Source organism: Idiotropiscis lumnitzeri, chromosome 7 (genome assembly GCF_059441095.1).
Source record: "Idiotropiscis lumnitzeri isolate Australia: NSW breed Sydney's pygmy pipehorse chromosome 7, RoL_Ilum_1.0, whole genome shotgun sequence".
In the NCBI taxonomy this organism is placed as follows: Eukaryota; Metazoa; Chordata; class Actinopteri; order Syngnathiformes; family Syngnathidae; genus Idiotropiscis; species Idiotropiscis lumnitzeri.
In genome coordinates this window covers 8649583-8662976 of record NC_142397.1, presented here as the reverse complement: position 1 = coordinate 8662976, position 13394 = coordinate 8649583, and the positions used below count along the sequence as shown (strand labels likewise).

At 42.5% G+C, this 13394-nt stretch overlaps 1 protein-coding gene and 5 non-coding genes across 7 annotated transcripts; all 6 read left to right on the top strand.

The window, feature by feature from the left end:
- The first annotated feature begins 345 nt into the window (after nt 1-345).
- tsen34 (TSEN34 tRNA splicing endonuclease subunit) lies at nt 346-4140 on the top strand. 2 transcript variants are annotated; one of them, XM_088300849.1, is made up of 6 exons: nt 346-570; nt 1222-1314; nt 1506-1767; nt 2593-2731; nt 2922-3182; nt 3751-4140. In XM_088300849.1, the coding sequence occupies exons 3-6, from the start codon at nt 1513-1515 to the stop codon at nt 3939-3941; spliced, it is 846 nt and encodes a 281-aa protein (XP_088156975.1). In that variant the 5' UTR covers nt 346-570; nt 1222-1314; nt 1506-1512; the 3' UTR covers nt 3942-4140. The 2 variants fall into 2 exon arrangements, with proteins under 2 accessions (XP_088156975.1, XP_088156974.1); XM_088300848.1 differs by lacking the exon at nt 1222-1314.
- Nucleotides 4141-6316: 2176 nt separating this feature from the next.
- LOC148333399 (U1 spliceosomal RNA) lies at nt 6317-6480 on the top strand. Its single transcript, XR_015844531.1, has one exon. It is a non-coding gene; the product is annotated as a U1 spliceosomal RNA (small nuclear RNA).
- Nucleotides 6481-7475: 995 nt separating this feature from the next.
- LOC148333398 (U2 spliceosomal RNA) lies at nt 7476-7666 on the top strand. Its single transcript, XR_015844412.1, has one exon. It is a non-coding gene; the product is annotated as a U2 spliceosomal RNA (small nuclear RNA).
- A 1036-nt stretch (nt 7667-8702) lies between these two features.
- LOC148333397 (U1 spliceosomal RNA) lies at nt 8703-8866 on the top strand. Its single transcript, XR_015844560.1, has one exon. It is a non-coding gene; the product is annotated as a U1 spliceosomal RNA (small nuclear RNA).
- A 944-nt stretch (nt 8867-9810) lies between these two features.
- On the top strand, nt 9811-10001 carry LOC148333396 (U2 spliceosomal RNA). The gene has a single exon (XR_015844411.1). It is a non-coding gene; the product is annotated as a U2 spliceosomal RNA (small nuclear RNA).
- A 2406-nt stretch (nt 10002-12407) lies between these two features.
- Nucleotides 12408-12571, top strand: LOC148333395 (U1 spliceosomal RNA). The gene has a single exon (XR_015844422.1). It is a non-coding gene; the product is annotated as a U1 spliceosomal RNA (small nuclear RNA).
- Nucleotides 12572-13394: the final 823 nt, after the last annotated feature.

Sequence of the window (13394 nt, the reverse complement as noted above, 5' to 3'; positions counted from 1 at the left end):
CATGCCATGTAAGCAATGAGCTTTTCTGCACTCTGCAGCTGTCCTGAAGCATCAAGACATCCGATGTCCTTCTCGTAGTCGTTTACATCGATATTTAGACTTACAACAAAAACTGGCTTTTATTATCTATGAAATCATGTTGGGTTTATTTTCTGAGTACACTTCTAATTTTTGTATATTTTTTTCTGTTATTTTTTATTTTTCGGTTTTATTTTTGTTATATTTTTATATATTGTTTTGTTTTGTAATGTTAATGTTTTATAGGAAAACGGATGCTGGTTAACAAAGAATGTTTTAAAAAAATGCTATCTATGGTCGTTTTGATTGTTGTGACGTAAAAACGAGCGCAGCAGCGGCAAGTGCTTTACGGCACAGAAGCTGCGCGAAGCTAAGCTAAACTAAGCTAAACTAAGAGAGTTGCTGGGCGATAAATAACATTTGGATGCTAACCGCCGGAGTCACGTGACGCGGTGTTCATAGGTGACCTCACTAACTCATCGGTTGTGCGGATGTGCAGCAAGTCATCTTGAGCTCCAAATGTGTACTAAAAACTTTGGGCGACAGGCACACGTGAGTATGTCGAACAAGGAAGCGGTCACCTATTTCTGCGTGTGTACAACATGCTACTAAAATTTGCCATTTTCACTGGGGTTTGTTATTAATATTTTGCAATCGCGAAGCCTTTGTTGAAGACTGAAGCTTAATTTCTCGCAGCTTCGTTTGTAAGCAAATCCCACTCGCTGCTGAGCAAAATATAAATGTCATGGCAACGGGAATAATCACGAAAACTGAAACACCATCGTTTAGATTTTGTGGCGTTTATTCGCGTGATTTGTTTTGGGTTCATGTGTGCTAAATGTAGTGTTACCAAATCAACAAATCATGTTTGACATACGATGTTTATGTTAAAACAAGAGGCGCAGTGATTATCAATTTAATAGGCACTTGATGAGCCATTACAATGGTTAGTTAAAGTTAGTTGGGCTACAGATTCAAATCCAAAGCACATTTATTCTGAAGAACAAAAAAAGCCTGCCCCATCCCGTCCTGCTCCCATCCATCCATTATCCGTTCCACTGCTCCTCCGGAGGGTCGTGGGGGTGGTGGAGCCTATCCTAGCTGTCTTTAATATATATTGAATATTGCAAATGTATAATATAAGTAATTATCGTTTTTTTAGTTGTTTTTGTAAAACAATATTTTTTTAATTCATTTTTTCAGTGTATGTATAATCACTGAGTGGGACACGTGAATGCCATAGAAGAATCTTGCCTGGGTCACATTGGCTCAGGCCGCACTTCGGTCGACTCCAATGTAAGGTTTTCCAAACTCATACTCGTAGGAACAGCAATTGGAACCGGAATTGTTGAAATTCTTATGATGCCCGACCTTAGTCAACATAACAGCGAAAAACATTTTTGTTTGAATTTGACGTCCGAATGAACATGTTGCATGTTTGCGTGTTTCTCTAATGTGTAAATAACTGCCAAATATTGTATTGACAGAGTGGAGATGTCTTCCAACGAGGGGGAGTTTCCCGTCCAAGCCGTGTGTGTCAGTCAGTGCGACTCCGCCCCCCTGCTGTGGCGTACGGAAGACGTGGCTGCCGTGCGCTCCCACGGCCTGGTGGGGGCGCTGCTGGGCTCGCTGCCACGCACCCCCAGGCAGAATGTGCGTCTAGGGCGCCCGTTGTTGTTGCTGCCCGAGGAGGAGCGACTTTTGGGCCAGTGTGGCGCCCTCGCTGCCGGGACCGCTGTCTTGCAATCAGTGAGTGTTTTTTTTGCAGACGTGTGCAACTTGGAGTCGTGTTTGTTGATTTTTCTCTCTGTTGTGAAGAAAAAAAATACTGAAGGACAAAGTATTATGTTTTTTATTGCTCTAAGTGTAACGGGATCCGGAAAAAAAAAATTATTTTCATGGTATTTTTCTCAATTATGTGGCCAATTTATCTCCAAACATCCATATCAGTTGGGCCCGAAAGAAAACTTAACGCATGCTCTAATCGTGGTCAGCGCAAGTCTGGCATTAGGAGCGGTATAAGTGTCCGTTATTTTCACGGATGCATGCTACTTGGCGTAGTTCGAAAAGGGTTTTTTGCGCTGTTGTGGGCGTGAACACAGCCGACCTGATTCATAGCCAATGGGAGCGGCTCCTCTTCTTCACTTTCAAGTCCTTGACATGGTGCAAGGAGAAACTGATTTGCTGGAGTCCATGTAGAAGGTGGAAAGATACAAAGTACTTTTATGAGGATCTGCAAGCGGACCCCCACGTTCGGATGATGTCAAGTTGGCCATCACAGATCACCACTGTGAGGTGGCAACTTGCGGTCCGCCTTCCACCCTGTTCATCTGTTCCATGTATTCAATCTGTTTGCCAAAGGGGTTGCAAGTGCGGCAACATGGAAGCTAATCCTCATTAGCATTAGGACAACAGATTGAACAGCTGCGTTACGGTTGTTCTAATCACGACTCATTGACGAGAGACTAGCTTGACGTTGGAAGTTCGAAGACTCGTGACAGGCTTGGGAATGCCGCATGCGTGACTGGATTGGTGTTGGGGCTGGCATGTGACTAACGGGCATGTTGTTTTGAGGATGCGGTTGAACCGGAGCCCGCCCGCCAGGTGGCGCTCTACGAGGAAACCCTGCAGCGAAGCTATGAGGGGCAGCAAGTCCTGGCTCTCCAAGACCGGAAGGCGGCTGTGCTACGTGCACTCGGCTCATCGCAACCAGGTTAGACGGCGTCTTGACGACGTGCATGTGCGTGTGTTTGTGTGTGCGTACATTTTCAGGTGTTGAGTGAACGGAATGAGTCAAATGCCCAAATGAAAAATAACACTGGCATCGAACTGCTCTCTGCCACCCAGATGCTCACTTGCACACTAAGGCATCAGTGGATTGACAGACTCTGTTTTGCACTTAGGGTCGGAGGTCGACAGCGAAGAGGACACGCAGCACCGCTTGGAGGCTCTGGAGCGTCACTTCAGCTTCCCGCGCTCTGCGATGGCGGTTCAACTGAGCACAGCCAGGGCGGGACCGGCCCACCTTTTGGTGGCTCCAGCCTCTCATGCTGTCCCAACGTCCGCCGCTGACGCCAAGTACCGGGTGTTCGAGGACCTGAGGAGGCGGGGCTTCTTCCTGACCTCGGCCGGAAAGTTCGGTGGAGATTTCCTGGTCTATCCTGGTACGTTGGTTGCATTTCCTCTCCACTGCTCCAGTTACTACTTTCCTATTTGTCATTTTGCTAGGTTCTCATTTTTGTAATCTATAATCATGTTGTGAAGGGCTCGTCATCATTAGTCACCCACTATTTACACCTTGTTGGAAAAAAGGAAGGAAAGGGCGAAGTGATGAAGGAAGGAAATAATGGAAGGAGAAAAGAAAGGTATACAGGAATTAAGTTCAGGAAAAAGGAAGGAAAACCAAAAAGATGCAAGGAAAGTCAGAATGAAATGAGGAGAAATGGATATGGGGGGGAAACATAAGTTAAGAAGGAAGCGACTCGAATGGATAGAAAGAAAAAAGTTAGGAATAAAGGAAAAGAAAAAAAAAGATGTGGCCAGAATGTAGAAAGGAAAAAAAGGAGACTGAAAGAAGCAATGAAGACAGGAATAAATGACAGAAGAAAGGAAAGAAAGAGAGAAAGGAACGAATGCAATCCGTGGCCAGAAGATAGAAATACAAGAAGAAAGGGGCGAAGGAAGAAAATTAGAAAAAAAATGTTGTTATTGTCGTTTGTTTTGTGTTCACAGGCGACCCTCTGCGCTTCCATGCGCACTTCATCTGCGTGTGCGTGCGAGCAGATGAGCGCGTGTTGCTTTCTGACCTCCTCGCTGCCGCTCGCCTTGGTTCCAATGTCAAGAAGACGCTGGTTTTGTGCTCGCCCCGCTGCCACGGTGACGGCGTGACATACTCATCGCTCCAGTGGAGCGGGATGATCTGATTGGACGCCGAGACCGATGAGTCCTGGCTGTCCCCTGGAGAGCACTGCTCAGTCGAGCAGCCTTCCTTCTCTCATCACTGTGAAGATGGCAGACTTTGGTATTGCTCAATATGGAACGGTACTGGCCTCAGAAGACAAGTGAGCTGTCTGTAAAAACATTCAGATTGGCTAATAAACTAGCTCAAGGATTTTGATGATGGATGACGTGAAGAAGTGCAACTGTTTCTTATGCAATGCCGCAAAAGATGCATTTCACCCAAGTCAGTTGTCTGGCTAAAGTTTGAGTTCTCTCTCTGGATCACACTTGCTAATGATAAATTGCGAAGGGGGGGGGGGAATGAAGACCTCACTTGCTGCATGTAGTGATCCATAGTGTTTTATTAATTTTCTATTAATCACTACGCTGTCAATATAATACCTACATTCAACAATGCACAAACACTTATTTTTCCCCATAACATTGAACTATTCATATTCTTATAATATTTCTATTTGGCTGTATAACCTCATCTTAGTTATACATCAAAATGCTCGTAATATTTACAGTTATCCTACAACTAATTACAAACTCAGTGCCCCTCCTACTCTTTCCTAAGACCTCTCTGAAATATATTTTTTTAACTGATTGATGGTTGGACAGTAAGTTCCTCATGTGCCCATGGTTCGTTACGTATTTTCACCCCGCAGTCAGAAACGCAAAAGCGTTCATCCATCCGTCTGTCATTTGTCATTCGGTCTATCCGTCACTCGGCGGTCTGCCAGTATTCTGAAGTTTGCCATAGTTTGGTGGACCCTCATTCGCCATTACGCTCGTAGTTCGTCAGCCATTCGGTCATTTTTTAGTCAGTCTGTCGTCAATCCGTGCATCTTTCGTTACATAAAACAAACACACAACATAGAATGTATAAACAGTGTAATCGTTTACAGCACACACACATAAAACATTGCCAGGGGTTTCCACTTAAATATTCACGTACTGTACTTTTTGGGGATAGACCAGGTCTGTTTTCCTGTTTACATAATGACACTGAGGCGTCCGAGGTGACCCTGAAAGTCACTCGGAAAAAAAAAAAACCGGGTGGTCATTGTGGTGCGATTAGCTAACAAGACAACTTGTAAAATTTGACATTTACGCGCCAAGAACCGACGGCAAGGGTTATTTATTCCTGAAAACTCCCACAATGTTCTTTGGGTGAATATTTGGGAAGTTTTATTCAAGTTCAAATGGATATATACCCGTCACTTTCCACCGAACAGGTGAGTTAATAACTCCACTAGCATTTAGGACCCTCAATAACCTCTACATACGTACGCTGTTTACACTGATATAATTTCAACGGACACTTGATGAGTAAGTTTGTTTTGCTTTGCTTTTGTTCAAAGACGCAGGGCGTTTTTATTTTGGATACAAGAATGTGAAAACGAGTGGTTAATATCCTTCCATGGATTTGTTCTTTCCTGGATTAATTTCCTTACCTTCTATTATTTAGGCCATGCACAAAACAAACTGGAATGTTCTATTTCATCTCAATAGTTGAAATATAAAATTGAGCCACTCTTAAGCCACATTACGTGTTTGCAAAGCCACTGGTACGACTCAACGTCTGTAGTTCACCTCGACTGCGACGGTGGCGTTCTAGTGCACTAGTAAACTAATACTTTTCATTTGCTACACAGAAAACCAGAAGTAAATTAACCAGGCGGGTGGGTTGGTGTTTTTTTTTTTTTTGCCTCAGCATTATATAAACTACACCCGTTTGTACATCGTAATTGAAAACTTTTTTTCAGGAATAAATGCGATCAATTTAAAGCAAAAATTACTATTGGTCTGGCGTAAATCACGTGACCAGCGAACGATTGCATTGAGTTAAAAAAGTATGATGTGTAGTACCACATGTCCCCAGCAGATGGCCATCTCCCTTATGGTCGAGGCTAGTATGTGTTTGGGTTTCAGTCAGTCGATAGTTTATTTTCAATGTGAAATGACGTGTTTTTTAAAAAAAATGCGCCGCAATTAGATGGCGCATTAAATCCGCCAAGGAAATAGTTTAAAACAAAAACGAAGAGATGTTGAGAATGCATGTGGCCAGAGTAAAATGTTTATGGTGCGCCGCGCCTCGAACTGCGCTCTGCAGCCATTGCTTACTTGGGAAAGGCGTCAGAAAGGAAGCAATGCATGATGGGAATATTCTTGCTGATTCTTTCGACCTAATTTCTAATCGTTTGATGACTAAAGGTTATGTTAAACTGGTGTGAAAGTGTTGCTTCAACCAGTGAGTATGTTTCTTGTGTGTTCACGCGTGTGTACAAATTTAGACCACGACTGAAGATGGCGCATGTGAGAAAGACTTTTGGCCTCACGGCGTGTACAACTCATACTTACCTGGCAGGGGAGATACCATGATCACGAAGGTGGTTCACCCAGGGTGAGGCTCAGCCATTGCACTCCGGCTGTGCTGACCCCTGCGAATTCCCCAAATGTGGGAATCTCGACTGCATAATTTCTGGTAGTGGGGGACTGCGTTCGCGCTCTCCCCTGATGTATTGGTCAAATCAAAACTATAACTTTAACAGTGTTAGCCGACTAACAATGCGTTCTTATCCATAGATGATAAGGGTGGTAATGTTCTTAAATGACTGAATTATAGTATTTCTGCAAAGAAAGACACGCAATCCTAACACGTGTCTCAGATAATTTCTGCATATGTGGAGAATTTCCTCCAACACATAAACTCAATCTGACAATCTGACACGTGTCTCAGATAATTTCTGCATATGTGGAGAATTTCCTCCAACACATAAACTCAATTATTGTGATTCGTCCTCACGATTATACTCCTTGTCTGAAAACTCAGTTGTCAGTTAAATGTCATTTATGCCCCCTGTGGCAATTTGGAGATTAATCGCCGTCACGTGTGCAATTCGATTTATTAGATGCCACTTGTGATACCAACTTGCGTTTGCCTTTACAAATGGGTGTGTTCAAGCTCTGCCCACAGAGGAGAGTTCGTGGGATGGTTTTTGATCCGTCCACTCAATCACTCATGGAGACGTTGTTGCAGTTCACTGCCACGCCAGTGGTGGCACTAGCCAGTGCCGATGTCAGTTGGTAAACAGGAAGCAAATGGTTGAGCAGGGCTGAATGATTAGGGGGCCTTTTTGTCAGATATTGATCTAACTGATTTTTGCCACGCTATAACTACTATCACGTTGGTGTATTGTTATAGTTGAACATCACTCATTGTGTAATTTACTCTTATAAGAACACCGTGATGCCATCAAATTAGATAAATGTATTGCTGTATTTTGATTGGACGAGCGTGGGTCACATGACACACGTCTCCGAAAATGTGTTTATTTTAAATGGAGAAAACATGTGTTAGGCACATTATCGTTCAAAGTATGTGTGTAGTTACAAATGTAATCGTGGGTAAATGTGTGTTGTTTTGAATTTGTGTGATTTTTTACGTTTGTCACCATCACTGTAGCGAGTTCTGTCCGGACTCAATTGCTCTCCTGTGCCAGTTTCTGGTTATCGCTTCTCGGCCTTTTGGCTAAGATCAAGTGTAGTATCTGTTCTTATCAGTTTAATATCTGATACGTCCCCTATCCGGGGACCATATATTAAATTGATTTTTGGAACTGGGAGATGGAATAGGGGCTTGCTCCGTCCACTCCACGCATCGACCTGGTATTGCAGTACTTCCAGGAACGGTGCACCCCCTTTACTGGTCAAAATAAATAAAAAACAAACACTGTCAGTTGGTATGTTTCTGTATTATTTATGCATTTGTGTTCAGTGATCAAGTGTCAGGAATTATTTAGATTATCGTCAAATGCCGTGTCATTCTTAGATTGGGATTTTTTTTCTCTTCTTAAATACAACCTCTCTCTTGCTCGGTTATTCCTCTAATCTCGTTGCACACTGAGTACAATGACAATAAAGGGCTTTCTGATTCTAACGTTACGTACGGCGGTCATATAAATAATGGTATCAAATATAGATTCCCAAATGTTAATTTTCTATACTGTTATAATATTGGCGCTTGGCTAATCGAAAACGTAAATTAAGGAGAAGGGGATGCGGGGCGACATCAACGCTAAGGCGTAACTCGATGAGCGGAAGTACTTCTCGGGAGCCTTTAGTTTTCAAATTAAGTGTTTTCAGTGAACGTAAGCATAGTCAGATACAAATATTTGAATGTGTGATTTTAAAGTAGAATTAGCTCGAGTCACCTTTTTAATGGGAGCCAATGTCTTCTCGTTCGTTTAATCGGATTTGTAGTACCACGTCTCCCCAGCAGAGGGCTAACTCCCTGTTGTATAGTTGAGGTTAGTATGTATTTGGGTTCAGTTGAGTTTATTTTCAATGCATAATGACGTGTTTTAAAAAATCCGACACAAGATGGCGCATCATTAAAGTCGCAAAGGAAATAGTTTAACATAAAATCGAAATCGTGAATTCATGTGGGCAGAGTCATACGAATATGTTGAACCACGCCTCGAACTGCGCTCTGCAGCCATTACTTACTTGAGTCAGGCGGTACAAAAGAAGCGATGCATGATGGGAATATTTTGAGAGAGTCTTTCGACCTAATTTATAATTGTTTATTGACTAAAGGTTATATTAAATTGGTGTTCGAGTGCTGCTTCGTCCAGTGAGTGTATTTAATGTGTGTGTTCACGAGTTTGTGTTTAAGAGACCATGACTGAAGATGGCGTGTGTGGGAAAGACTTTTGCCCTGGCGCCATGTACAACTCATACTTACCTGGCAGGGGAGATACCATGATCACGAAGGTGGTTCACCCAGGGCGAGGCTCAGCCATTGCACTCCGGCTGTGCTGACCCCTGCGAATTCCCCAAATGTGGGAATCTCGACTGCATAATTTCTGGTAGTGGGGGACTGCGTTCGCGCTCTCCCCTGATGTATTGGTCAAATCAAAACTATAAATTTAACATTGTTAGCAGGCTGTCAATGCGTATATAACGATAGAAGATAAGGTTGGTAATCCTCTGAAAAGACTGCATGATAGTATTTCTGCAAAAATACACACGTAATCCTCAAATAGCGTATGACACGTGTCTCAGATCAATTCTGCGTATGTGGAGAATTTCCTCCAACACATAAACTCAATTATTGTGATTCGTCCTCACGATTATACTCCTTGTCTGAAAACTCAGTTATCAGTTAAATGTCATTTATGCCCCCTGTGGCAATTTGGAGATGAATCGCCGTCACGTGTGCAATTCGATTTATTAGATGCCACTTGTTATATCTGACGTGCCAACTTGCGTGTGCCTTTACAAATGGGTGTGTGCAAGCTCTGCCCACAGAGGAGAGTTCGTGGGGTGGTTTTTGATTCGTCCACTCAGTCACTCATGGAGACGTTGTTGCAGTTCACTGCCACGCCAGTGGTGGCACTAGTCAGTGCCGATGTCAGTTGGTAAACAGGAAGCAAATGGTTGAGGAGGGCTGAATGATTAGGGGGCCTTTTTGTCAGATATTGATCTAACTGATTTTTGCCACGCTATAACTACTATCACGTTGGTGTATTGTTATAGTTGAATATCACTCATTGTGTAATTTACTCTTATAAGAACACCGCGATGCCATCAAATTAGATAAATGTATTGCTGTATTTTGATTGGACGAGCGTGGGTCACATGACACACGTCTCCGAAAATGTGTTTATTTTAAATGGAGAAAACATGTGTTAGGCACATTATCGTTCAAAGTATGTGTGTAGTTACAAATGTAATCGTGGGTAAATGTGTGTTGTTTTGAATTTGTGTGATTTTTACGTTTGTCACCATCACTGTAGCGAGTTCTGTCCGGACTCAATTGCTCTCCTGTGCCAGTTTCTGGTTATCGCTTCTCGGCCTTTTGGCTAAGATCAAGTGTAGTATCTGTTCTTATCAGTTTAATATCTGATACGTCCCCTATCCGGGGACCATATATTAAATTGATTTTTGGAACTGGGAGATGGAATAGGGGCTTGCTCCGTCCACTCCACGCATCGACCTGGTATTGCAGTACCTCCAGGAACGGTGCACCCCCTCATCATGGTTAATAATAATCAAACTGAAAATGTTTCATTAGTCAATTGCGTGACGAATCGCGATGAGTAGAAACTGGTGCTGTAGGAAGCAAATTTTGTTACCTCACAAAGTCAGCGAAACGACCCACCCTGTTAAACAGAATTCCCTTTATTGGCCCAGTGTCTAAAACATTCGTGGAATACGTCTCCCTCTGTATGCTAAACTGGTATTACAATAAGCAATTATGATTAAAACAGACAAGACATATAAATATAGAGGTAGCATTGTGCATTAATGCCACCCCAAAGACAGCGTTGCAACAATTTGGACAGTCATAAGAGCAGAGGTAATGTGGTCAGTGGTGCAAATCCTACGATAGTTGTGCAGGTGATGCAGATAATCGCTGCAACATTTATTAGGTGTCCAGTAGCAGTAAATATAATGTAACTTGTATGCAATTATACAGAAGGTCCATGAGCGCTTTAAAATGTCAATGCTGGGGAATATTGATCAACAACAGCATTTCAAGTCTGCACAGTGCTGAGGCGACACGGATCCGTGCCGTAACACTCGTCTTACTAGTCACGTGAGCTCCCGATTCGACAAATTGGACGCTGCTTGGTCTCTGACACGCATCTCTTTACGACCGCAGACGGAGTGGACACCCATCACCCTTCTCGCCTGGCATCGTGTGAGACTTGGTGGTGGGAGCTTGACGCTAGCTAGCACATTCGGCAAAGCCCTTAAGCATTCTATGTGCAATGATCTTAGTCCGCGCACTCCTGTTCAATTACCAGGCTTTTATAATTAAAGCAATTAGACAGTGATTAATAATCCCCCTAAAATTTCCACCATTAACAAAAAAAAAAACTTTTCCTTTATATCAGTTGAGTTGTACCGATTTGAAGTCATGTTACTAGCGGGGTAACATTTGAAGTGATTTAATTTGGTTTCATTTTTAATATCACTAAAATAACTCTGTAAATGATGTTTCGTCCTCCACCAGTGATGCTTTAATTATACTGTTTACGGTGCTAGACGGGAGCAGCAAGTGTTTAACTCAATGTCACAATCCCAACTATGCTGGCAGAGGCAGCCGTAAGTTCTACGGGAGTGAGAAGCCGTCTGCTTGATTATTGTAATTGTTGTTCTTGTATTTATTTGACACTCTCATGCTGTTGCTGTCGTTATTCACATAATGTGTGTGTATGATTTGAATTACGTTTTGTGGTGAATATGTTGCCCTGCTGTTCGTTTTCTATTTTCGATCTTAATACATTTAGATTGTTTTCATGTCTTTATTATTGATTTGTTCTACTGCAGGGCTTCCTCATCTTTGTCATTAAAAACTCATTTTGACATTGAGGAGTGTCATTCTTCACTTTGCAATAGAGGTACATACACTAGAACCACTAAGTTTAGCAAAATTTACAGTATGTTGTGAGTTTCATCTGCATTTTCACTTTAAAGGCAGTATTAATGTACTGCACTTTTCTTGGACTTTTTGCATATATGTTTAAGTGAACTGTTATGTTTTATTCATTAATGGTTATTCAACATTATTGTTAGTAAGTTAATAAAATTTTCAAATGTTATCTTTTTTCAGTGTTTGATGAGCAATAATTGTTAGTTAGGTCTTTGACTTGGGAATGAGGTTGCATCAACTGTACTAATAGTTCTTATCAGTTTCTAATCAGTTATGTTCCCTTGCAAACTCTAAACTGTCACTCGGCTGGGGCAGTACGACAAACTGTTTGACAGAAGTGGTCGAAATGGCCATTTGTCGTCCATTCTGAGTGAACAGTGTTGTAGAGCACTGAAACTTGGTAAGCGTGTTCAGGGATTCTGAAAAGGGAGGAGTTGATGTTGGTTCTAAGTGTGAAGGCCATTGGGATAAAAAATGTGGTCTAAAGACGTCGTTCGTTTTGGAATGAGTATGATGTGTAGTACCACATGTCCCCACCAGAGGGCTGTATGGCCGAGGATAGTATGTGTTTGGGTTTCATTCAGTTGGTAGTTTATTTACAATGTGAAATTACGTGGTTTTAAAAATGCGCGGCCATAAGATGGCGCATTATTAAAGCTACCAAGGAAATAGTTTAACACACAAAAGAAGAGATGTTGAGAATGCATGTGGGCAGAGTCAAATGTTTATGGTGAGTCACGCCTCGAACTGCGCTCTGCGGCCATTGCTTACTTGGGAAAGGCGTCAGAAAGGAAGCAATGCATGATGGGAATATTCTTGCTGATTCTTTCGACCTAATTTCTAATCGTTTGATGACTAAAGGTTATGTTAAACTGGTGTGAAAGTGTTGCTTCAACCAGTGAGTATGTTTCTTGTGTGTTCACGCGTGTGTACAAATTTAGACCACGACTGAAGATGGCGCATGTGAGAAAGACTTTTGGCCTCGCGGCGTGTACAACTCATACTTACCTGGCAGGGGAGATACCATGATCACGAAGGTGGTTCACCCAGGGTGAGGCTCAGCCATTGCACTCCGGCTGTGCTGACCCCTGCGAATTCCCCAAATGTGGGAATCTCGACTGCATAATTTCTGGTAGTGGGGGACTGCGTTCGCGCTCTCCCCTGATGTATTGGTCAAATCAAAGCTATAACTTTAACATTGTTAGCGGACTAACCATGTGTTTTTACCAATAGAAGATAAGGGTGGTAATGTTCTTAAATGACTGAATATTTCTGCAAAGGCAGACACGCAATCCTAATAGGGTCTGGCACGTGTCTCAGATAATTTCTGCATATGTGGAGAATTTCCTCCAACACATAAACTCAAATATTGTGATTCGTCCTCACGATTATACTCCTTGTCTGAAAACTCAGTTATCAGTTAAATGTCATTTATGCCCCCTGTGGCAATTTGGAGATTAATCGCCGTCACGTGTGCAATTCGATTTATTAGATGCCACTTGTTATATCTGACGTGCCAATTTGCGTGTGCCTTTACAAATGGGTGTGTGCAAGCTCTGCCCACAGAGGAGAGTTCGTGGGATGGTTTTTGATCCGTCCACTCAATCACTCATGGAGACGTTGTTGCAGTTCACTGCCACGCCAGTGGTGGCACTAGTCAGTGCCGATGTCAGTTGGTAAACAGGAAACAGGAAGCAAATGGTTGAGGAGGGCTGAATGATTAGGGGGCCTTTTTGTCAGATATTGATCTTACTGATTTTTGCCACGCTATAACTACTATCACGTTGGTGTATTGTTATAGTTGAATATCACTCATTGTGTAATTTACTCTTATAAGAACACCGCGATGCCATCAAATTAGATAAATGTATTGCTGTATTTTGATTGGACGAGCGTGGGTCACATGATACACGTCTCCGAAAATGTGTTTATTTTAAATGGAGAAAACGTGTTAGGCACATTATCGTTCAAAGTATGTGTGTAGTTA

What these genes read in the sequence shown, in the direction of transcription:
- tsen34 (XM_088300848.1), top strand. Translation starts at nt 1,513, where the DNA reads ATGTCTTCCAACGAGGGGGAGTTTCCCGTCCAAGCCGTGTGTGTCAGT. An exon ending in GGACCGCTGTCTTGCAATCA is followed by an intron (nt 1,768 to 2,592) that starts GTGAGTGTTTTT and finishes TGTTGTTTTGAG; the next exon opens with GATGCGGTTGAACCGGAGCC. An exon ending in AGATTTCCTGGTCTATCCTG is followed by an intron (nt 3,183 to 3,750) that starts GTACGTTGGTTG and finishes TTGTGTTCACAG; the next exon opens with GCGACCCTCTGCGCTTCCAT.